Consider the following 24,969-nt stretch of genomic DNA (forward strand, 5'->3'; position numbering starts at 1 on the left):
AGTCGCGACCGTTGCGTGCCGACAAGTAAGTTCGCAATCGCGAACTGGTACAAAATCCTCGCGAACTGGCAGTAACCCTTGCGAACACAAAAAAAATCCGCAAATTCGAGAGAATTCGCGGATTTTGCGGATTGCGAGTTCTCAAATTCGCGAACGCCAGATTCGCAAAATTCGCACATGCTTAGTGTCCACTAAGTGGTAGTTCCAGATAACAGTACCTTTGCGTAGATGTCCACTCTTCGCAGTCGTCCTTGCAAATGTTATGGGGTGGCCCGGCCCGGCCTCTTCTGGCCCCCGACGGCCACAGACGGCCTGCCCTTTGCCCGGGCTTCGCCCGGCTCGTCTTGCGGGACAGAATTATGGGGCTGGTTAAGTACACCTGGGCAGGGCATGGCTGGAGGGCGTCTCTCTCCCCCGGTGACTGCTGGGCCATGTAGTTCACCTCCTGGTTGTGACCCCCTCTGCTGCTGCCAAACACACCAAGCTGCGAAGGTTTCCCGCAGAGCGGGAAAAGCGAGAGGTGTGCAAATACTCAAAAGGGGGGAGCGTGGTTCTCCTCCAGTTTGTGGCCCCTTCTACTCCTCTGAAAAAGTTTGCTCCGATTTGCAAGTGTTTCCCCTCAACCATCTCATTCATCCCAAACCCCATACTGCTACTATGATCCCCAAAATAACCCTTTCTAGACTCTTCCCTCCTCTACCCCCTTGCATCATCGCATACCTCTTTTACTATTCAGATCTCCCAAAGAAGCCTTTCTAAGCCCTTCCCTCTGACTCTTCCCCCTCCACCTCCCGATTGCTCACCCCACACTCCCTCCTTCTGCTATAAACTCCAACAAAAAAGGAAGAAAAAAAAACTTCCTATACCCTTCCCACTTCTATTCCTCCACTATTCCTTTTTATTCCAAATAACAGATTAACACATTCACCACTCAAATTACTTTCATATTCTCCTCTAATTCCCCACTAATCCTATTTGGGTTCCAGAGTAGCGTGTTACCTGCCAAAAAGCGTGTCAACACCTCATCAGGGGTAGCAAGAACTATATAAAAGCAAACCTTTCCCTCTTCCATCCCTCCACTGTCTTCTTCAATCTAAATAACAGACTAACATTTCCACCGCGCAAATTAATTTTATATATTATAGACTAATATACCACTAATCCTTTTTTGGTTCCACAGTAGTGTCCTACTCGCTGAAATGCACTTTAACACCTCATAAAGGGTAGCAAACACTAAATAAATGCAAACCTTTTCCCTCTTCTATCACTCCTCTATCCTTCTCAATCCAAATAATAGACTAATAAAACCACCGCTCAAATTGATTTCATATTTCACTATACTGATTCACCACTAATCCATTATGGGTTCCGGAGTAGTGTGCTTTGACACCTCATCAGGGGTAGTAAGCGCTTTATAAATGCAATTAGAATACAATCACTCATACACACCTTCATTACAACGAAAGGTAAGGTGAACACAGGAGAGAGAATAAAAAGTAGATCAATGGCAAAGGTAGCCTATGAACAAACAGGGATGATAATTAAAGAGCATTCCTTAAAGTAAGCAGACGGGGTTTATTTCGGAGGGATACTAGAGAGGTCCAGTAGTTGGCTGCGGCTAGGGGGAAGGTTCCGCCTCCATGTCGGACTATCCTTGATTTGGAAACGGAGTAGCATCTGTCGATTTGAGCATAGAGCCAGTTCTGGGAAGCAAGAATTACATTTAAATGTACAAAAATACTGAGAGGTTAAAAAAAAAGTATGAAAAATAATCTTGACTTTGAAGATTACTTTGCTATACATGGGCAGGCAACCATTCAAATGAAGGTAAAAACGTTTCACATGGTTGCTACCTTCAATGGTTCGTCGTCCGACACTAAGACCCAAAGGTTTTTTTTTTTGCTGATCGTGCCCCACCGTTTGATAAATAAACAACTTGGAAAATAACTGCATACAAACCTGTGTGTTGCAAGGTGGATTGCTTTTCGAGTCAGCCCACACACAAATGAAACCCACATTTAACGCATTTCACCCGTTCACATAACTTAAAAGGAGACTCGACATCAAATTGTACAGAGAAGTTATTTTTTTATTATGTTTTAGAACATTTCTCCTCCTCAGAGGCTTAACTAAATAAGTCTTGCATTTCTCGGCAATAATGAAAACATTTATTTCTGCGATTAAAGTGTACAAATAAAGAAACTATAAACTGTTTTTTTATTTAAATTTCAGTCAAAGAAAAGGAAATGCGAAAATGAACAGAATATCCCCCACTTTGCCCCCGCCCTGCTGCTCATTAAGTCTCGTACTAGTGCGTACACATAGTCGTCGCCCAAAATTAGAAAAATAAATTAACACAATCTATTTTCTTTTAAAAAACGTAAACAATAGCGCCACCTCATAGTCGAAGGCAGTAAGTGCATTATTCAGTAAACTGTCGACATATTTTATAAGGTGAAAACTCTGAGGGTGGGATATGAGGTGGTTCACGAACCCCGTTTTTCCGTACTTAAAAAAAAAAAAAGCCTCCAGTTACTCCTGTGAAAAGAGACGTCACACAGCACTGGGTGGTTCTGGAGTGACAGAAAAAGGGAATATTTACATTGCTTCCTTTTCACTGAACCTCACAATCCGTTGATAACAAAAAATCCTGTTCCATTTAATCTTTAAATCGACTCCACTCAGGGTTTTTAAGCAGCAAGCTTATTAGACATAGTACAAGAAAACCGCTTTGTTTTCGCACAGTACCATCCTTGTCCAAAAGATGTCAGTGTTGTCCGTCTGCACCACTCAACGGTGTCCTTTCAAAGTAATTCTTTAAAGACATTTGTACCTTATTTGCGAAGTTACACTGTGGCGAGCAGGTCACCTACACGCTGCTAGTTCTATCAAGCATTTGGGTCTATCGCTCAAATAATATTATATAGGCGGTACGTTGCATGGAAGGCATGATCAATGGCTAGGTATCGGCCCGGTTCAATGTCGAAAAAAGACACGGTGGCAAGTTTCTCAGTCTTGATACCGTATTGACTTAGGAGGCGTGATACTTTATGATGAATAAGTGAAGGATTTACGGGGCGGCCTGTCAATGGCAAGAAACTAAAATAGGTTGTTGGAAAATGTATAGGGGTAGGTACAAAATTCATGCCCAACAGCACCTGCAGAGCAATAGGTTCCTTTCAGGGGCCCCCTTTTCAGCCCAAGGCCTATGCTTATCTCGAAGTTATGGAAGGAACCCTGAGGGGGCCCTTCACTACCTTCGCGGAGGGGCATCAGTTTGCAATACACCAGTGTATGGAGATCCTCGTTTTTTTTCCATCGTACCCCTCTGGCGTTCAAAACCGAAATGTCACTCTATGAAGCAGCCCCCTGAGAGACCTCATTGCTCAACACTTCCAAGAGCTTCAATATTTGATACCACGCTGCTGTAAATTAGATCAGATCTGCACCCTTAAAAAGGTACTCCCCATAAATATATACCATTGGTAAACCACCTTTACATAAGTCATCATGAGCAGTAGGCCTCTCGCCGGAGCCAACGTGCTAATAAGACAGGAGGACCAGTGAGTAGTCTCCGGTCGATGGGGCACGTCTGGGCACAAAGATCAGAGAAGAAACTTTTGCTGTCCGTGATTATCTTCTAATCAAGTCTGTCCCACTTTGTAATTCTTAGGTCCTCCCCAAAACTGCGAACATTTTAAGCTATGTGATTAAAAGATCGGCCAGGAGCCTGGGCCAAATTAATGTGTCCCACCGGCCTTTTCCTGCAGACCTTTCCCATTCCATTTCATAAGTTCCATGCTTATGCATCTCAGGAAACCATGTTTGGAGCCAACTTCCAGCTTTAAGGAACGTCAGGACAGGGCATGGGGAGATTTAAATGTACACACAAATCAGGTTCTGCCTGACATCTGGACAACTCTGAATCAGGCAGGTAAGAGTGAAGAGTAGCTCTCTTCTGCTGTTAGGCATACTGAGTAGCAAATACCATTTTCCCTGTTAGTAGTTGGGAATTGTATTCATCAAAGTTCAGTACCTTTGATGCACTGTAGTCTGCATACGAAATATTATGCGGAATATTTAGTCTTTTGATTGACACTGCACTGACATACAAGGATACAAGGATGTCAAATGAGGGAAAGGAACTTTCAAACAGCCATTTTAGTTTTTAATGCTGACTGGAATGAGGAGGCTACCTACATTTAATATGACATGGACTAAGGTTTCATGTCCTTAAATGGATGTTCTCAAAACAATAATGGGTCCTGGCTCTCACTCAGCAAGGCTGAGCCAATACAGTAAGAAAACAAAACAATTGCCAATACCGAGACTAACTTATTCAACTATTCAAAATCATTTCATGAAAGAAAACATGAAATTATGCTTTAAGAATTGCAATTTAGTCCAATGTGCATTATTCAATAAACATTTAATTTTTAATTTGTTTTCTTAAATGGATGTTATCATTATTGCGTAATGTATGAAAACGTGCACGTTCTTGCGCGTGTTGTGCCACACCACTATATATGAATTTGTACAGGCAGAAGTCATACACTTTTTTTTATAAATTGCTGGTGGTGAGATGATTAGTGATTGGTCTCTGATAATCCTGCAAGAGTTTTCCAAATGAAGTATATCTTAAGGTTTTTGCTCCTGCTAAAGCTTTCTTAGTCTTCCATGAAGGGGAATAAAAAAATGCGCCATGTGGAACAGCTCGCAAATCAAGGTACAAAAAGTGAGTAAATTTCGAGTCAAGTAAGGAAGAGACACGTGAAACTATGTTCTGAAATGGGCGGGCAGCATATTGGATGTGGCGTGCTAGTGTCTACACTGTGATGTGATTTTATGAATTGCGCTGTATAAGGTTACTTGTCTTATACTTATGATTAAGTGAACCCTGATTAAGCTCCAGATTAGTCCTGCTCTATAGACCACAGCATTCTAAAGTGAGATCTAAACAAAACAAATATATTAACCTTTGGAAATCACGTAAACAACACTTTTTTGGATGAAAAATATGTAAACATATTACACTCCGGAAACAAAACTTGATTTGAATGCGAGTTATGGGGGATATGAACAAGAAACCAGTCGAAGATAACAGTAAGGTTGAATGCAGCTTATAAATCTACGATTTCATATTTGGGCATAAGTGTTACGGTTATAAGAGGAAAGAGTAGCTCCACTTTACTTTGAGGATGATTATTTGCACTCGGACTTCCATTTAAAAAGACATGGCCATTTTTAGGAGCCCTAATCCCGCTGGATTTGTGCCACTGAAAGATATCAAGTTCTTAATAAATGGTACAGGATTATAAATTCTATGATGCCCACACAATGCCCAGAAGAGTCTATTAGTGACCGAATCCATGTCAATGGCTAAGCTTAAGAAAATGGTATTGTGCTGACCCAACCATCACCAATAACTAATTTCACACTGCACAAAGTTCGAAACCAGCTGCACCCACCCCAATCACGATAGGTTTTCAGTCATCGGCATGTTGGCCCTCCATGAAATGAGCTCTGTCCAGATACCAGGTATTAGCGCTTCTTATTGTGCTTGCCTGAATACTTCTGGCGGCCTCCACCGCCACCACGGCCTCCACCTTCTCGCCGTTTCTCCCATGTTGGCATCGGGGGCTCGATTTCACCAGGCCTGCCCCCTCGGTCGGGCACACTGCCCATAATGACCTACCAAGTTAATGCAGATAGACAAAATATTATTTTCATTCACTTGGTGGAACAGTGTCAAGCTATATGCAGTTTAGCAACCATTTACACAAGGAGCTCACAGGCTACCAGTCCCATCTCATCTACCAGCAAGTAACTTCTTCCAAGCACTCTAAATCAGAGCATTTCTATGGCAGTAATTTGTGATTGCATTGACTAGCCTTACCCAGATGCTCACCTTGTTGACAGAGCTGCTGGTGTTAACGCGAGATGAGCCGCTGCTGGTTTTGACAATACGTGACAGATCCTCGCGGGCAGCTAGTAGGTGGGCCAGAGTGACCTGTGACTTGGTGTTCATCTGTTCTCGAAGGGGACTGAACAGCTTCTCCATTGTTGCTTCCTTTCCCTGCTGGGCTTCCAAGAGAGAAAATTAACCAACACAGTGGGTAGTGAGCTACATTGGAAATGCTTTATAATACTCAGGTTGCTTCCAGTATCATGAAACCAAACTATTGATAGGACTACTGTGCAAGGCCGTGTAGGAAATCAAAATTAAGGTTCCTATCCCTGGAGGTTGATTTTTACAACAAATATAATACAGTTATTTCATGTGCATGTAATAACCGAATTACGATCCAAGTTTGAGTCCTGTCGCCACTGAGCGATGCAGCGTGGTATAGCCCGACAGCATAGAAGTCAGACAGTTCAGAGCAATTATGCAGTACTACATATTTATATGAGACAACTACAGCAGCAACATGTCAGAAAGTAACCACCATTAATTTTCCTTACGAAGAAACCCACATTGCATGTACAGCACAACATAAGGAGGCTGCATAGAAACTGAGTAAAGCCATTTAACACAGCCATTCACTTTGTAGCTTGCATCAAGACGCCACACAGATGACATAACCAAGCTAAAGCTTGATGCAAGAACGAAAGTAATTTACCCAGATGCGATTGATTCTACTTTTTTTATCTAAAGGAGATAGCCACATCAACTGGTGGATTTACATTGTCGAACAAGCACGATTCCAGACTTTAACTGCAGGAGTAAATCTCATTGCTTTTAGTTACAGAGCAGCAAAACTCAAGAGGAAATGGATATAACATAAAGCCCCACTTGCAACTCCTCTGACTTTATTCTAGATAGGCCCCAATATTATTTTAGACTAAGGAGGCCGTTATTTTAGATCATGGAGGTCACCATCTATCTCCATTCATGCAGAATCATTGCCTTGTCTGCCATTTGCTGCTGATGTCATCTGACCTTAATCTTTTCAAGAACTTTGAACGTGTCAGGTCGTCCGACTGATGACATGGATCTAACACCTGAAGCAACATACATCTGGGTCAAGGGTCGACATGTCACAATGTTTAGGTCAAATAGGAACAAAGTCTAGGCACAAAGTCAAAATAATGTAGTCTGAATTGACGTCCTCTTTTGTTAAACTGTCGGAAAATGACTTTGGAGGCCCCTAGTAGGATCCCCTTACACGCGGCCCTCCACTAAGGGCCCTGCAGGGCACCTATGGGTCTTCCCTAAACATCCCTGCACCGTGTGGCATGTATCCGTGCTGCCTGCCACATGGTGCAGGAATGTTCACAAACATCCATTTTACAATGGCAGCTTGTGATGCAGGCCTTTTCCGCCTGCCCCACAAGCTCCCATCCTAAACTGGAGTTTTCAGGCTACCAGTCGCAAATTGTGACCAGTGCTACATACATATGGCCCTTAGTTCTCAGAGCTACAGAGCCCATAACTAATGACCAGTGGAACACTTGCAGTTACAAAATTAACAGTGAAAAAAGAAGGGCATCCCCAAAATTGCACATTATTCATACAAATAATAACCAATAACAATTGCTAAACATTATGCAATAGAAAGACTGAGGGACTTGCAACATTCAAGATGGAATATACAAGGACAACTAAAACCCTCCTAGATGTAATCACATTATGGGCATTTGCACAGTACGAGATGAATCGGCTGGATGATAGGAGATATGGGACAATACACTCATACTACTGCCCAGTGAAAAAAGTAAGATTCTACTTTTTGTTGAAAAAAGACATATCAACACACTTTCTGAATAAGAAACGAGGTGGTGCTTCTTACTAGATTTGCCATCACAACAATGCCAATTACTGTCACACTCCGGCCCAAACACAAACTGCGTCTCTTTGAAGACCACTTACCTTAGCCCTGTCTGACCAATGGAAGGAGGTCACAGTGACATCTATGCGAGTGACCAACATCCGCATTCGGCATTCATATTCATTTAGCAGGGTCCAACTGATCCGTGCGAGCTCCTCCTGCACATGACAGAGGAAAGAAAACAAGCTAAAAAAGGACAATAAAGCCACGAAAGGCACAAGAACCATAACAGATGGTGCTACATTGGAGAGTTTCCTGCTTGAGACTTTTTACCACCGCCTTCGAGGAATCAGTAACATTTGCATGGTTTGCGACTGAAAGTGCAGTTGCAAACCATTGAAACATACCATTCCAAATGCAATTAGGAGGGAATGATCCTTTCATGCCCCTTCGTAACTGTGTTTCGGAATGAGTTGTTAAACCCATTTTGTGAGTCGGAAATACTTTTCAGACTCATGACTTCCTAGGATTCAAAATGTCGTACTCCTTATTGCTACAGTTTGATGGAGCATGAACATCTAGTCAGAATGGCTATTTGGCATATCGCCTATCTGGTCAATTTCATGAAACAAATAGAACATTTTCTGTAAATTCAACTAAACCATTTTATAAACCAATTCGATGGGATGCTTTTAAGAACAAACTGTATTGTGATGAATTACATTTTAGTTTTGATTAAAAAGCCAGAATCCCATACCACAATTTAGGTTTTTTAGTAATACTATTATAACCTACTAAGTGATTAAATGTATAAACAAATGTACTGCATACAGATATTTTTTTATCTAAATAAAGTATTTCACTTATTAACACATTGACGTTTAATTCGAATCTTATGTTTAGTGCATGAATGGAGTATTACGTAAGCATTAAACAGTATTGAGAAAAGTTGAGATCTTGGAGGTACCACACAGTTGACTTTGGATGATATTAACTAAGTGCCCCTAGCTGAACTGTCTTTCAGTAATTAGTTATGAAAGACTGGTAATCATGCAGACCAGATCATAATTCCACTGGCATTGTGAAAGTCAGGAAGGCCACATATTTCAACACTTTACTAAGGTTAAACCACAGCAACAAGCAACACGGGTATCGCCCCTTTGCCGGAATTCCCTAGTATGTCATCACAAATGACAGAAAAGTACGTTCTGTACCAAGTCATTTTTTTGAAAAGAAACTGGAAAAGGTTCTACAATTCATGGGCCACACATCTCTGCCACCAAGAACCTACTATCCTTTCCAAGCCTTTGGAAGAAGTTGGTAACCCAGTAGTGATTTGTAAGTGGTAGAATCAAAAGGGCAGCAAGGATTATTCTTTGTCTTAATTTCCATACTTCACTCCGGAATACTATGGACTTCGCTGATACTTCTGGTTGTCACATCACTGTTTCCTTTACATTCCTGATTACATTTCTTCTGTTATTTGCCCCACGTAATACATTTGACATTCATCTATTAGTGCCTTATTAAGAATACACAAAGAAGAGTTTTGTCCAAGTAGATGCCATGTTCGCAAGAATCATCTTTTAACTCTCTGAGTAACTCCTTAATTTCCTTCACTGGTAATGCATTATGTTGCCCTCACATAAGACTCTTTTCTCATCTTATGTAGCTTTCTGGACAGAAAATGTCTGTCTACCTAATTACTCTAACTGCGTAATTTTGCAATGTTTGTTTACTCATAGTGTGTTTATCATCCTTTCAATCAATCAATCAATCAATCAAGGGTTTGTAGAGCGCACTACTCGCCCGTGAGAGTCTCAAGGCATTTTATTTGGCCAAATGCCTCTTCATGTCTCCGATTAGTTCTAGCAAATCTTCAGGATCATGCGACACTGCTTCGTTCGGCAAGGCCATGTTGTGAAAAGAGCTGTAACTTCACACAAAATCATCCCAACACTGACATACTAGTTGATCTCCTTCGCTCTCAAATAGCTATAGAGCAAAAACCACCAGATCCCTCTTTGCACATTTGCCTATTTTCAAATATTCCAGTCTGAAGGTGGAAACTGCCAGAGGGCTAGCAACAGCAGCAGGCAAAACACAGATGTTCAGTTCTAAACCCAAAGGCAATTCTGAGTTTCAGAGTAGTTGGCCCCTTAATAGAACCAGACAAAAGAGCCACAAACTCATCCTCAGAGTAGGAGAGAAAGAAATGTTTTAAATGGACGAGTGATCACTTTTGCAACCCGTTCTAGGTCGTCCTAAAGTGGGGCTTACCGAATTAGGCATTCTGTGCTAACATCTGTTGTGACCTGATATTCGTGAGTTTGGATCACTGCAAGTCCAAAGCCTTCATTCATGCTTCCGGAGTTGAGAAACTATGCACCATTACATTAATTTAAAGTAACACCTGCTACATGAAGCACTTAGAAAGAGCTAAAACTGTGGTATTGGGTACAATATATAAACTAATTAATATTTTACAAAAACAAAAGACATAAAACTTACAAGACAGTGTTGCTTCTGTTCTGCTTACATTCTTTTGAGTATTTTGTTCCATTGGCCTCTTATTGCATTAAGACTTTCTTCTACGAGTTGCCCATCAAAACAACCTATATTGTTTTTCATATAGTTATTAATCCTATTATAAATTCAATTAAGAATAAGTGTTTTGTTAAATTCCAAAATTCATGCCACACGCTTTTTGTCTCAATGCTAACTCTGCAACTTTGCAGCTTAATGTAAGAGAAAAGAGGAATCCTGCAAGCTCCTGTGAACATATTATTTCTTCACTATTATTTATTGGATTTTCATCCTGAAAATCAAATGGTCAACTGCCCATGTATAAAGTGTTCCGTCACCCTAAGGGTGTAGTCCATGCTATATAAAAATGCTAATAACTTAAATAAATAGATACATATTTATTTTGTACCACAGAGCAAAAATAGTCAACCAAATCTTTACCTGAACTCTGAAACAAACCTAATCAACCCTGTTTGGCAAAACAATCGCAATGATGCTCAAGGGTTTTTGGAAGATTTACAAAAAAGACCGTTTTTGAAAGCCAACCAGAATGCTTTTCTGACCAGCAAAGCATTTAACTAAATTAATGTTTCTTTCAACCCCTAAAAATAATTTTTATTTGTAAATCACAAATTATAAAATCCAGTGTTGTGTTAATTGATTTATGATGTACGAAGCTTGCCTTTGAAGGGGCGAAGCGCATGTGTAACTGCCAGTTTGTAGATTGGTTCAGATGCTTGGTCAATTAGTATATCACATCTACATTTTTTCGGTTACCAACGTTTTACTTTGCACACTATTAAGTACAATTGTTATTGTACTTGGTCACATGGAAGGATGGATATGTAAATGTAAATTACACCATGGTAGATTATGTTTTCTCTCCGGTGGGCTAATCTCATGAGGGGAAGTTTTAGCAACATTGTTGAAGTTATACAAGAGCGAGAGTGTATACATACTATTAATTTTAGTTGCTCAGTGAGTACCTTTGGAAATGCACAGAACGTGTCAACCTGTTGCACACCCAGTACTAGGACATGGACCAGTGGCGTAACGAAACTTGAGGGGGCCCTCCTGCAAAGCACCACCCCCCTCCCCCTGGGACCAAGGAAGCGGAAAAAACAAAAGCGCAGCGCAGGGGCGCTAAACTGAACTTCACCTGAGTGACGCTTAACCAAGCCCAACAATCATTGCTACCAAATGTCAAATACTATCTTTTAATTGATGGATCGTCTTCTGCCCTGTAAGTGTAGTAGTTCTTGTGCATCCAGCTCCTATCAATTGAAAGTACTAAGATTACCCAGCCCAGGATAAAAGGCCTTCATACTTTGCTCTTCCATAGTTTCCATGTCTGTGTGTATGTATCGCCCAATTACCTGTCTTCCTCAGGGTGATTGTTTAGTGAATGAATACATTTTTATTGCGTGATTGATTAAAATCATTGCAATTCCTTCTCAATAAATACTCGTTGGGTGTCTTTTCATTGTGGATATACCCCATGCCCTTACTTTTCTTGGTGCAAGTGAATGTGCGACAAGCCCTAGTATCTTGTCAATTCGTGACAAAGTGGAAAGAGTGTGACAAAGAGAAGGCAGCAGTGTTGGCCAATCAGGATTCTTTACACCCACATTGCAAAATGAAGCCTTGCGAATCACAAGACTTCTGGGCCGCATATCTTGGGGTCAGGCATCTCAATGTGCAAAGACAGAATGGAATTAGGCGCCCATATTAAGGTTCGGCTCACACTTGAGTCCGACAAAAACATCTTACCATAGGTGCTGCGAGGAAGAAAAAGATCGATTTCTATATGCAATATATGTCTGACAAATAATGACCAGAACTACTGAAATTATGCGATGCCGCGGCCGCTGTTGTTTATAAATGAGAAAAATGTGATTGAAATAATTGATTATAGCAGAAATGAGTCTTACACTGTGAAAACTAAAGGTGAGCGTACATTCACGCCGCCCGGCCTTCGGGATGTGGGCAGAAAGGCCGTGTGAGGTTTCTTGAACTGTGTGCCTCTCTACATTGCGGTGTTAGACGAGATACACTTTCGTTTGTAATCACTGTTGCTGTCACAATACAATTTTTTTTTAAATAAAATAAAAATTATGGATTTTGTCATATCTGACACGTTATCCATCATCTGCAGATTTTAACAGAAAAATGTGTTTCTAGCTCAGACGGATCAAAAAGTATTGAAAATACAGCAAGACCTGTTGCTACAGATTTGAAGACCCTCACAAAGGTTGAGTGATCACCTTTCAATTGCTTATTGATGGCATGGCTACTAAATTGCCACTAATGAGATGAACATTTGAAATCCAATCTCTTGGTTTTGAAGGTTGCGAGGCCCATAAAAAACTACCACCGCCTCTCTAAAAATGTGACAGGATGTCATGGTGGCGTCGGCCACAAGGATGTGGGACTAATTACCGCTGCCTACCCCTACCATAGCTTGGATGGGATGCCTACAATGTGCATGTTTGGTCCTTATGTATTGAAACTGGTTCTTATGTAAAGCGCTCTGACACCTTCGGGTAAAGTTCACGCTAGATAAAATCGCATTAAATAAAAGGCCCGATTATTGATGTTCTCTTGTTCTGTAGGTACCTGAGCCTTCTGGTAACACTAAAAGTCAAATCATGATTAGAGGTGATCGAGCAGGCAGGGAGGCTAAGAAGCCAAGGAGCTGGAGCAGGCAGGGAGATAAGACACACACTAACACTAATATGCTTACCTTGAATTTGAAGAGGTTTCTTGCTGGTCGGGCCCCACCATGATGCCCACCCTCCCTCCCTGATATAATCAGTCCAAATTACAAACCCAAACCAAACAAGATGATGGACGGAATGTTGCACAAAGGCAAAACATTCACCCCCAGTCACAAATCATTCTTGACCCTGTGCCTCATGGGAACAGTCCAGCCCGAACTGCCAAGCCATGTATTCCCTGAACTGGAATCAAGCATCCTAGGACCGGTTTCTGGCTATCAGCCGTCTTCAGCCAGGTCTGTACATGCAGCGGCGTGGAAGCTGGGCGCTCTCCTTCGTCAGAGCCTGGACTGCACACACCGGTGGGAGCAGCTTGAGGCGCGCTGCTGGTCGTGAGCGCACAGGACAGATGCCTCCAAAAGGGGTGCGTGGAAGACCGCGAGCTGTAGAAGAACAAGGCTCAAGCAGCAGAATCGAGGTGAGCGAAAGTACCGCTCCCCCAATACTGTTAAATCTGCTAAAGCGGATGTCGAAAACACTAAATACAAGGCGGGAGGAACAGTTAAAAAGAATAATCCGCGAGTAATGGAGGAGCAAGATTTAAGGTGCGATATTGTTGTGAGCGATAGTACTGCTGCTATCTCCCCTAAGACTCCTCAACCAGCCAAAGTGAACGTTGAAACTACTAAAAGCAAGCTGGGTAGCATAGATAAGAAGATTATTCCGGTGATTTTCTCTACAATAAAGGATAAGCTCAAGGGGAAAAAGGGGTCGGCCTCGTGGATTATGGACTACAAGTACCAGCAGCAGTAGTGGCTGCAGGAGAAGCAACGGCTCAACTTGGCGTTATGGGGGATATAGATGAGTTGGTCAACTCGAATTTTTATCCCACCGCCCGCTGCGTCTATTGAGACTGATATTGATGGCCCAGAGCAAGACAGCAATGATGGCAATAACTATCACCCTGGCATACTCACAGTAGGAGCTCAAGGTCAGACACAAGATGAGGAATCAGGGGATTTTCATTCGGTATTAGAACCATCATCCTCATCCTGTGAGGACTTAGTTTTGCAGTACGCCAAGCAAATGAATATGACAGGTGGGAGCGCTCACAGTAGTATTTGTCTGGATGACTCAGTTGACTTTGGTGAGGGTGGCTCTCACACTGTGCACAAAAAGGCTGAACTGATAACTGTCAATGGAGGAGAACACCATATGAGCATGGAGGAGACTGCGTTACACAGTGAAGATGAAGTATCCCTGCGCCTGATATATCAGTCTATTATGTCCCTAAGGGAGGAAACAAGGGAGGAGAGCCAAAGGGTTCAGAATCTGTGTCGAAAACTTCAGAACTCTGTTCGCAGGTTGGCTAAATCACAATCTGATTTTACTACAAGGTTTAACGAGGCAGAGACTCGGATATCACATTTAGAGAACGAATTTGTGCAACAAAAGCGTATGACTGAGTCACTTTGTACTATAAAAGAGGACACCAAATGGAAAATGGCTGATTTTGAAAATAGAGCACGTAGGAATAACTTGCGGGTTTTACAAATACCGGAAGGAAAGGAAGGGCAGGACCCTCGTAAATTCATTGTGGATTTATTGCGCGGGACAATCTCAAGATGGACCAAGCACCTTTATAATTTCATTTAATAACTTTTTGGCTAGAGAGGAGGTGTTTAAGTTGGCTCACCCGGATAAGAAGAAAGCAGAGCCTGATTTTGAGTTTGTTGTTCGACCTGATTTTAGTAAATACACCATGGAAACTCGCTGGCAGCTTCAACAGTTAATCACTCAATTTCAGGCTAAAGGAGCACAGGCATACTTAATGAACCCCGCAAAGTTGAAGATTATTTTTCATGAGCATACTCGCTTCTTTACTTCTGAGCGTTCTGCCAAAGAGTATTTGAATAGCATGTTGAGTGAATAGTGTTAAATGATGATATAACGTGCTCATGTAGGTCAGGAGCCTTATCTGTCCTAACTATTCACTATTTACTTTCCAGTACTAGTTCTAGCTCTTCTTTCTCTTTCTCTCCATTATTTTCTAATTTTTCTCCTCTTGAAATGTATTACTCAGGGAATGGCTATTTACTTGGGGGGGAAGAGGGAAAGGTGTATCTCTCTGTCTTGGTTAGAGGAGTATGTAGACAATTTGCAGGCAAGGGCAGGGGCTAACGGCAGCTGACATCTGCAGGACCATAAGTCCTAAAGCCTTGTTAAAGGTGGGGGGCGGGGGGAGGGTAAGGGGGTTGTGGGGGTCTCGGGCTTTAGGGAGAATGGTTGTGTTTTTGTGGTGGGGTGAAATGGGGAAAAATTTCACAGTTTCAGTGAGTGAGAATGGCAAAAAAAAAAGATAATGTATTAATTTTTTTTATTAGTTCTCTATGTAAAAAGGTATCTGCCCATCTGTTATTGATTGTAGTTTGGTTTGTTGATGGCTTCCAGAGGGATTACAATTTGCTCTCTAAACGTTTCCGGCCTTAATAACATCAATAAAAGGAGGAGTATAGCTGCAGAGCTTCGCAACATTCAGCCGGATCTTGTATGTGTGCAGGAGACGCACTTACCCTGGGGTAAGCACCATTTATTATATGATTTAGAATATTCAATAGTTGTTGCTTCTCAGCAATCAGTAATGGTTCGGGAGGTGGCGATTTTAGTCAAGTCCAGTACATATATGCTTAATCGCAGCTTAGCTGACATATTTGGTCGTTGGGCCAAAACTGAATGTAGATGAAGAAATTGTAATTATACTCTATGCACTATCTATGGGTCCAACTTAGATGAGGCTATAATTTTGGAAGAGTTGAACTAAGAGCTAGCGACTTGGCCAGCCCCGTTGATCATTTGTGGAGATATAAAAATCAACTTAACTAACCAGGATCTTATGGTGGGTCCTCAGGGCTATAAAGGTCGGAAGCCTCGAGTTTTAAGGGTTTGTATAATCTGTTAAAGGACCACGGCCTGGTAGATGCTTAAAGTAAGCTATCCCCAACAGATCCAGGATACATATTTTATTCTTTTCCCCAAATGGTGAGAATAGATTATTTTTTTTATCTTCTGCTTTCTTGGTGGGAGCGGGAATGCAGATATATCCTAGAATTTCGTCAGACCATGTTCCTATCTTATTAGAGATGTCAGGCTGGCGAGAGGTTTTGAGACCCAAAAAGTTTTCTTTTGATCGGAAATTATGTGTTAATGACCACTTCAGAGAACATATTACCAGGTGGTTGACTGAGTTTTTTTTAACAATAATAGGAATTCGGCCAGAATTGACATTGTGTGGGATACATTCAAGGCCTGTTTTAGGGGCAAAGTATTGAGTTTTGGATTGTCCCATAAAAAAAAACTTAAAATTCAGGTACAGGGTTTATATGTGGATCTGCAACGGACAGAGGAGCAATTGACACATGGTATAGCACAACAGGGTAATATACAAGATTTAGAGGACAATGTAGTCAGGAAACGGGCTAAAATAAGAGGTGTCTGGGATAAGGAGAATGCAAGGAAATTTTTGACATACAGAAAGCAATGTCATGAGTACAGGGAAGCAGTAGGGAGATGACTTGCTCTTAAATTACGTATGAATGAAGCTAACCGGCGAATCTCAGCCTTAAAGGATAATTTAGGGACATTAACATTGAGGTTCCGTGAGAATCGTAATGGCGTTTTTTGACTTGTTCGAATATGGACGAGTTTGATATCTATGAACCGCAAATGACGAGTTTAGTGGGTGTACGCGATTTCGCTACGCTGCCCTGAACCGTTCGTCTTATTCGTGGGTTTCTCCATTTGAACCCACGGGTTCCATTTTAGATACGGCATCCATTTTGTCTCTTGCCCTCAAGTAGCCAGCGAACGGACACTGTCCGCTTCGTGACACTGGGATTCCCAAGCTCTTGCGGAAGACATCTGTTCCTTTGAGGAAGTCTTTATGACGAGGGGGATGACACTGCAAAGGCAGATGGCTCCGCTCGAGGCTCATCTTGCCATGCCGGTCCATTGTTTCAGTCGTGCATGCATTAGGCACGAATCCTTTGATCCTGCAATTGTGCTTCCGATATTGCCCCCCCTACACTCTTTTCCAATCTGTTGTCTATCTTTGCCTTCCTTGCACCTGTTTCTGTCTCTTTTCTTAACTCGTTTACAGCCAGAATGGAATGTACTTAATGGTGGGATAACGTACTTTTACAGTTGGGAACCGGCAATGCTACTGTAATTATGTTCCGGGCTTCTGAATACATGAAAGCGACCCTTTTGAAGTTTACTGTGGGAACTGAGTTGTAACCTTTTGTTCGCCATGTTGTGCTATGACGAAAATATGTATAAAAGGAGCGATCCACTGTTGCAATTCAAAGCAGTCTCTCAGAACCTACACGTAGTGTACTTCTTGCGATTTCTGTATCCCTGCAATAAATAAACGTTGATCTTTGACGCCGAAGGAAGTGTCCTGTGTATCTGTAATTTGTACGCCGGAACAGGTAACCCACGAAGGTTTCAGGTGTTGTTCCCTGGCACCGCTGGGCCTTAGAATAGCCCAGTCCTTCAGTTGGCGCCCAACGTAGGGCGACATCAGCGGTAACGGTCCAAAGCCCGACGATCGTGAGGAACTTCGTGTGAAATCTCTGAGGGAAGGTGCACCCCGCTTCATCGATCCTGTTGTTGAAATAAGTGGTCCGAAGATTTTTCCCGCGAAGATTCCCGCCTCCTGACGGCTGCGACGGACTGATGCCCCGACTGTCGACCTGTTTTGGCGCAGTCCTTTGTACGGCGAGACGATAGACGGGCCTTCCTGGTGACGCCATTGTTCTTTCAGTTAAGTATTTGTGGGTCGCTCCCAGAATCCTTGGTTGTTGTTGTAACTTGGTTGTTTGCATGGTTCCATTGCATTTGTGGTTCTTAGTTGTTGGTTCTTAGTTGTTGGGTTCTATTTGACGATTGCAATTGCCAAAACCGAGGGTCTTGCATTTTTGCGAGGACATCGTAATTCGATAACCCTTGAAGTTTGTAAACTCGGTTAGTGTGCACGATGCCTGGCCGTAGTACTTTGTTTGGTTTCTTTAAATGTTGCGGTGCGGATTCCCGATTGGAGGACTCATGTCCGATACCTCCAGTTGGAACTCCAATTTATGAGCTCTATAGTCGCCACGGAGTAGGTCCTATCGTATATAATGATTATTGGATACGCTATACTAAAAATGATGGTGTCCTTAGTTGGCCACCCCATGGTAGTTTCGAAACTGCAATTTTGGACAATCTCGAAGCAATATTGTTTAAAAAGAAATCTAGGCCGGCCATGTTTGATTACTTTCGGTTATGGCGCAAGGAGGCCAAGCAGAAAGAAATCAAACAGATTAAGAAAAATAAGAGAGAAGGTATCATTACGGTGATGCGAAATTCAGAGCAGTTTCAGCGAGACAAAGAAGAGAAGGAAAAGGAAGTTTTTGCTAGACTGCAACATATGGCGGTGGATAAGTGTTATCCTGTTTTACCGTCGAGTTCTGATAAGAAGGGAAAAGAAGCGGTAGAGGACCCTTTGCTGTCCTATCTACTGAAATCACCACCTTCATACGCGCAGGATACTACGGCTCCTGTGGTTCCTCCTGTCCTTCAACCTGTTGTTCCGGCAGCTGCTGGTCAGCCTGCCGTTGGTCCTGTTCCTCTGAATCCTCTTGTTCCTCAAGTAGGCCCTGTTCCTTTACCTGCTCCTCTACCTGCTCCTTTACCTGCTCTTATTCCTACTGCTCCTTTGCCTGTACCTTCTCAATCTATTGTTCCTACCACTTCTGAAATCTTGGCTACTCCTACTGCTCCTATGTTCAGCCCTCATGTTGTTGCCCCTGTACTTCTCTCCTCTTCTCCATCTGTCCGTAGTCGCATACCTAATGCTGTTGCTAATCTTTACTCTCCATTTGGACCGATCCTTGGGTCCGATGTTTCTGATGTCTCTCAGAGACGAAGCCAAATTCCTGGTGGTAGGGAGAGTGAGACGTTGGTGAAAATGACACGTAAATGGATTAGGCATCCTGCTAAATACACCCCGCGCATAGTTTTTGAGACGTTCTCTCAATTTAATGAGCCCACACAAAGATCCGTGTTTGAGGAAATGTGTAAATCCTTACGAGAGGAGTGGGATAATGATGAGGTAGACAATGTACTGCCCGAAATGACTGAACTCCAGAATCAGTTTTCGAACGGTATGATTGTGGGTGGTAATGTTCCACGTGCTTTAGAGCGTCTCTTATCGTTTCGATCTTCAGTACAACCTCGAGCATTGTTTAATGACGAAACTGAGGAGTGGATGGCACAACCTGGTCTGTATCCCATGCGAGAAGTTCCTCCAGTGTGGATGCCAGGTAATCCCGCTGCTAAACCTGTAATTTTGCCACACTTCCAGAGAGTTTGGATACACCTCCCATGGAAGCGATCGGAAGTTTTGCAGGTGAAGCAATCTTTGCCTGACCCCCGGAAAAATCCGGCAGGTTATTACAAGGAATTATCTCAGCTAGTGGATGCTACTATTATGAACCTTGCCGACATTGATATGTTGTTTGGTAACGTAGTACCTCAACCAATTTGGGCAAAAATCCGTCAAGAGAATCACGTAGCTGAGTTAGGCGGTGATTGGGCTGCTCTTGCGGCGGCTGACGGACGACAAGTTGGTGGGGCTAAGCCTGAACAGATCATTACGGATCTGCCCCAGAGAATAATTACCCTTATGAAGACACTTATGCCAGCAATGAGAGTTAACTGGGATAAATTGTCTGCGTGCAAGCAAAAGAAGGAGGAGAGTGTCTCCGATTTCTTTACCAGATTTGAGGAGGCATTCATCGATCACAGTGGTCAGGATATGAGCACTGAGGTAGGTCAGCGATTGTTTGTAGATAAATTTGTGTCGAATTTGTTGCCTGAACTCAGCAACAAATTGAAGAATTCTGAAAGTTCATGGGCTGTTTCTACCTCTGCTCAAATATTAGCCATGGCTCAATATTACGAAAATAGAGAGAAGGAAGAAACTGATTGTGCGGATAAAAAAACGAAGGATCTTAAAACTAAAGTTCTGTTGCAGCAAGCGTATCCTCCGCGCTCGACTCAAAATGACTCACAGCAGCAAAATCGATCGCAATCACAGTTTTCTAGGACGCAGTCGCGTACTGACTCCTCTACACCGAGATCTATGCTTGGATATAATCAATGCGCATATTGTAGGGGTGAGGGCCATTTGAAGTTTAATTGTCCGGTTTTACGTGACCGATATAATGGTGTTCCGGTTCGAGGAGGTCGTAGTGGTCCTCAACAGGCATCACGTGGTAGAGGACGCGGTGTTACTCAGAATCAGAATGAGCGTTCTACCATTTCATCAGACTCGAACAATTGCTTTGATCAGCGTGGTTCATCGTCTGGTAGATCTGCACAGTATCATGTGGACGACTATTACATCGAGCATGACATTGATGCTGACGGTAATTACTAGGACAGCCACAGACAAAGAGAGGGAGTAGTATCAGTTCCGGTTGATCAGAGAGGGCCTTACGTCGCAGTTGCCACATGGGGCGTAGTTGAGCCTTTTCTGTTGGACACTGGTGCAGCGAAAAGTTCCATCATGCATTCGAAACTCCCAGGCGCACCTTTGTCTGGCTTAACGAATGTTTCCGTTGGATTCTCTGGCGCCCCCGTTAGCAATCCAGTTTCTAGCCCTTTGCCCCTTACAATTGGACCGCGTGAGCTAGAAGCTCCTTTGATTTTGACTACTGGTTGTGGTGAGAATCTTTTGGGCCTGGATTTGTTGAAACGGTTATATGCGACTCTGTACTGTTCTCCTGCGTGAGTAGAGCTTACATTGGGTCAGAGAGTGATCTCTCCTATGTACTTGTCATTTGATAAGCTCCCACCGGAATTGAGTTCTCTTCCTGAGTCTTTGTGGGCAACAGGTCCCAATGACGTGGGCCTGCTGACATATCACCCTATGTTGTCCAATTGAAATCGAATGTGCGTTTACCACGTATTCCCCAGTATCGTATCTCTCTTGATGGTGAACGAGCGCTATTAGCGATCATATATGACTTGATCAAGAAGGATGTTATTGAGGAAACCCGGGGAAATGTATGTAATAGTCCTGTGTTACCTATCTTGAAAAGAACTGATCCATCTAAGCCTCCTGTGTACCTTTTTGTCATTGATTTACGAGAGGTAAATAAAATTGTGATTCCACAATTTCCTGTGGTGCCTGACATTACGGCTTTACTGACTCTGATTCCAGCCTCTGCCTCTTGGTTCTCGGTAATCGATTTGAAGAATGCTTTTTTTAGCATTCCGATTGCTGAGGAAAGCAGAGATCTATTCGGCTTTTCATTAGGTGGTCGCAGCTTCAGGTTTAAACGCGCTCCTCAGGGCTACTGTGAGAGTCCATCGATCTACAGTCAAGCCCTCAAGAGTCAACTTGATGTGTTTGTGTTACCGGCTGGCGCGGCCTTGATTCAGTACGTTGATGATCTGTTGGTGGCTGCTGACACTAAAGAGATTTGCAAAACTGCGACAGTATCGCTGTTACAGCATCTCTGTGACTTACATCACAAGGTGTCACCTTCTAAGCTGCAATATTGTTGTCAAGAAGTAACCTATCTAGGTCACTTATTGTCAAAGGAGGGAAGAAGGTTGACCCCAGAAAGAATTGCAACGATCGCTCGAATGACTGTGCCAACAACTCAGAGAGATGTGCGTGCCTTTCTAGGTATCACGTCATACTGCAGGCAATGGATTCCAAAATTTTCATTGCTAGCGAAGCCATTGTTAGCCCTCACGTGCAAGGATGTTCCGACTCCTTTGCCAAGGACTGAAGAGTGTCAGAAAAGTTTTTCTGAATTGCGTGATGCGTTGTGTTCGGCCCCTGTGTTAGGTACTCCTGACTACTGTCGTAAATATTTAATTTACCATCTTAATTTCTATGCAGGTAAGTACTTAATCAATAATAACTCAATCGGAAAGAAAGAAACAGAGTCCGTGGTGTTAGAGTTCTTAGGGGTTTTATTCCTTAAAAAGGAATGGTCATGACCTGGATATCATGTTCCTGCAACCTCAGGGGTTCAGGAAGGGATAGAGCACTATTTTATTGACAATACATAGCTTATATACTTAATTTACATCATAGAAAGCAATGTAGTAGGCGTAACAGCTGAGAGAAGACAAGATAACAGCATCCACGTGTTACTAGTACGTAATCAGAAGGCGTGGACTAGGCGTGAACTAGAGGTGTGTGCTAGAAACGTCACAGGTAGGTGTCATAAGGTGTCATAAGTGGGTGGCACCAAACAGAATGTTGCAATGTCAGCAGAAATCGGAGGCTTGAATGCGCGCGCAGCTGCATGACGTGTGATTGACGTGGAAACTGGAGGGTGCAGGGGACTTGACATTTTCACTGACGGAAAGAGACAGAAGTCTGGCGTGTCAGATCAACTCGTACCTCTATCATATCTGATATCTGATGTTTGGGAACCATATTATCTGAACGGGAAAGGTCTCTGGGGCAGAAGCTATTCTATACTGACTGTGAATGCGTGTATAAGCGCCTACGTGTCTGCATGAGAAACGTGGGGGCATGGGCCTTCCATGGGAGCATGGTAACAGAGGCTATGAATTACTTGCACGGAGACAGTCCGGCCCTTTGCTCTGCAGCTGGGGGGATGTTTACTGAAACTAGTAGGCAGGAATGTATTTTCGAGGAGCGGAACAGATAATTCGAAGGTTGAAGTCAGTCTTGGCAGGCAGCAGGCTGAGCTAAGCGCCGGGAGCCGCGCAGAGAGTAAGTCAGAGTTCACGGGTACAGAGACAGCCTGGGCTGAGGCTTTCAGAGTCAGAAGCCAGAAAAAGGCTCGATGGCAGAAATTCAGGGCCTACTTTGCCAGAGCAGAAAAACGTGTAAAGTACACTACAAAAAGACGGTGGCATGGCATACTTAGGAACCGACTATTCAACCCATTCAGGGTGGGTCTGAAAGAGGACATGTTAACGTTGGACGCAAATGTATTTGCGTCTTCATAGCTGGCTCAGGAGGGAAGTTACATGCACTTTAAGCTGGTACATGGAGACGGTGGGGTACTCGCTAGGGAACACAACTTGACCATAAAATTTATATTTCCTCACTACAGTAAGCCGTTTACACTATACGTTCACGAGAGAGAGGGTTGTGCGTTGAGTGTCTTGACGCAACAATTTGGCGGTAAGCAGCGTCCATGTGCATATTTTTCCTCGACCTTGGACCCAGTAGCTAGAGCATTGCTGAGTTGTCTAAGAGCGACAGCGGCAGCTGCGGTGTCCATCCGGCAATCTGCAGGACTGGTCATGGATAATATGCTTACGGTGATGGTTCCGCATGCAGTTGACACTCTCTTGAATCGCACAAAAACTCAACACTTGACGAGCGCAAGGTTGTCTGGTTATGAGTTGACGCTTTTGGCAAGTCATATACAAATAAAGCGTTGTAATGTGCTGAATCCGGCGACATTGTTGCCGACTAATATGGAATCAGATGATGTACCCCCACATGATTGTTATTTAAGAACTGAAGAAGAAACGAAGGGTCGTGTTGACCTAAAAAACACTCCATTGACAGATCCCGATGGTACTTTGTATGTTGATGGTTCATGTTTTAAGTTGCCGAATGGTGATGTGACGACTGCGTATGCTGTAGTGACATTGAGTACGGTTGTGGAAACTGCGAGATTGAGCCAGAACTCAGCGCAAGCGGCAGAGTTGATTGCGTTGACAAGAGCGTGTGTTTTGTCTAAGGGAAAGCGAGTGAATGTGTTTACAGATAGTCAATACGCGTTTGGCGTTGCACATAGCTTTGGTCGATTGTGGAGAGAAAGAGGATTTATGACATCGCATGGCACGAAGATCCAACACGGACAGCTCGTGAACGATCTTTTGGACGCACTTACATTGCCTAAGCAGGTGGCAATCATTAAATGCAGCGCACACCGAAAGGTTACGGATGATGTTGGTCGTGGTAACGCTTTTGCGGACGAGATTGCAAAGGAAACAGCTAAGAATCTTGCAACCCGAATGTACGTTACGAGTTCAGTAAGGTGGCCGGCTGAGACTGGCATGTGTGAGGACACTGTTGAGAGCGTGAAAGCGATTCAGAATGAGGCCACTGAGACTGAAAAGACTAAGTGGAAAGAAAGTACGGGAAAGTTAGATGCGCATGGATGTTGGGTTGATTTGTCGGAATGTCAGAGGTGGATGTTACCGGATGCATATGTGCTAGCCGTTGTGACTATGGCTCACAGCTTGTCACATATTAGCGCGAAAGGTATATGTAAGTTGTTGTCCCCTGTATGGAAGAATGATGGTAGCGCTAAGTGTGCTGAGAGAGTGGTTAAGAATTATATGGTATGTATGATGTATAATCCTGGCAAGGGCACCCCCACTCCACCTGGCCATTTTGCTCCTCCTACATGTCCCTTTGAAGTCATCCAATTGGACTTCATCCATATGGAGAGATGCAATAACCTGAAGTTTGTTTTAGTTGTGGTTTGCGCGTTCTCCAGATGGATTGAGGCCTATCCTTCTAAAGATAATACTGCCCTGTCCACAGCGAAAGTCCTACTGAAGGAATACTTTCCTCGGTATGGAATGCCACGGGTTGTATGGTCAGATAACGGAAGTGAGTTTGTGGGGAGTGTGATGAAGAGTGTGTGTAAGGGCCTTGGAATTTGACAAAAATTCCATAGCGCCAATCATCCCCAGTCAGAGGGTTTAGTTGAAGGGTACAATGGTACTCTGAAACTGAAACTTGCTAAGATTCAAGCTACGACTGGTTTGTCATGGCCTGATGCCTTGCCTCTAGCTCTCTTGTCGACCAGGGCGACTGTGCACTCTCGAGTAGGGCTTAGTCCATATGAGATTGTGTTCGGCCGTCCTGCGAACATTTGGGGAGTCCCGAGGCCTAA

General features: G+C 43.2%; 1 protein-coding gene across 2 annotated transcripts in view; it reads right to left on the bottom strand.

The window, feature by feature from the left end:
• Nucleotides 1–2,071: 2,071 nt before the first annotated feature.
• Nucleotides 2,072–24,969, bottom strand: part of LOC147692434 (protein FAM98A-like) — a 116,903-nt gene continuing 94,005 nt past the window's right edge. For both annotated transcript variants that reach the window (XM_086938639.1, XM_086938640.1), the window contains 3 exons: nucleotides 7,871–7,987; nucleotides 5,909–6,079; nucleotides 2,072–5,691 (listed from right to left, as the gene is read on the bottom strand). In XM_086938639.1, coding sequence (XP_086794765.1) covers nucleotides 5,542–5,691; nucleotides 5,909–6,079; nucleotides 7,871–7,987 — 438 coding nt within the window. In that variant the 3' untranslated portion in view covers nucleotides 2,072–5,541. The remainder of the gene's footprint in view (nucleotides 5,692–5,908; nucleotides 6,080–7,870; nucleotides 7,988–24,969) is intronic.

The sequence above is a fragment of the Lissotriton vulgaris genome, chromosome 9, assembly GCF_964263255.1.
Source record: "Lissotriton vulgaris chromosome 9, aLisVul1.2, whole genome shotgun sequence".
NCBI classification, from domain to species: domain Eukaryota; kingdom Metazoa; phylum Chordata; class Amphibia; order Caudata; family Salamandridae; genus Lissotriton; species Lissotriton vulgaris.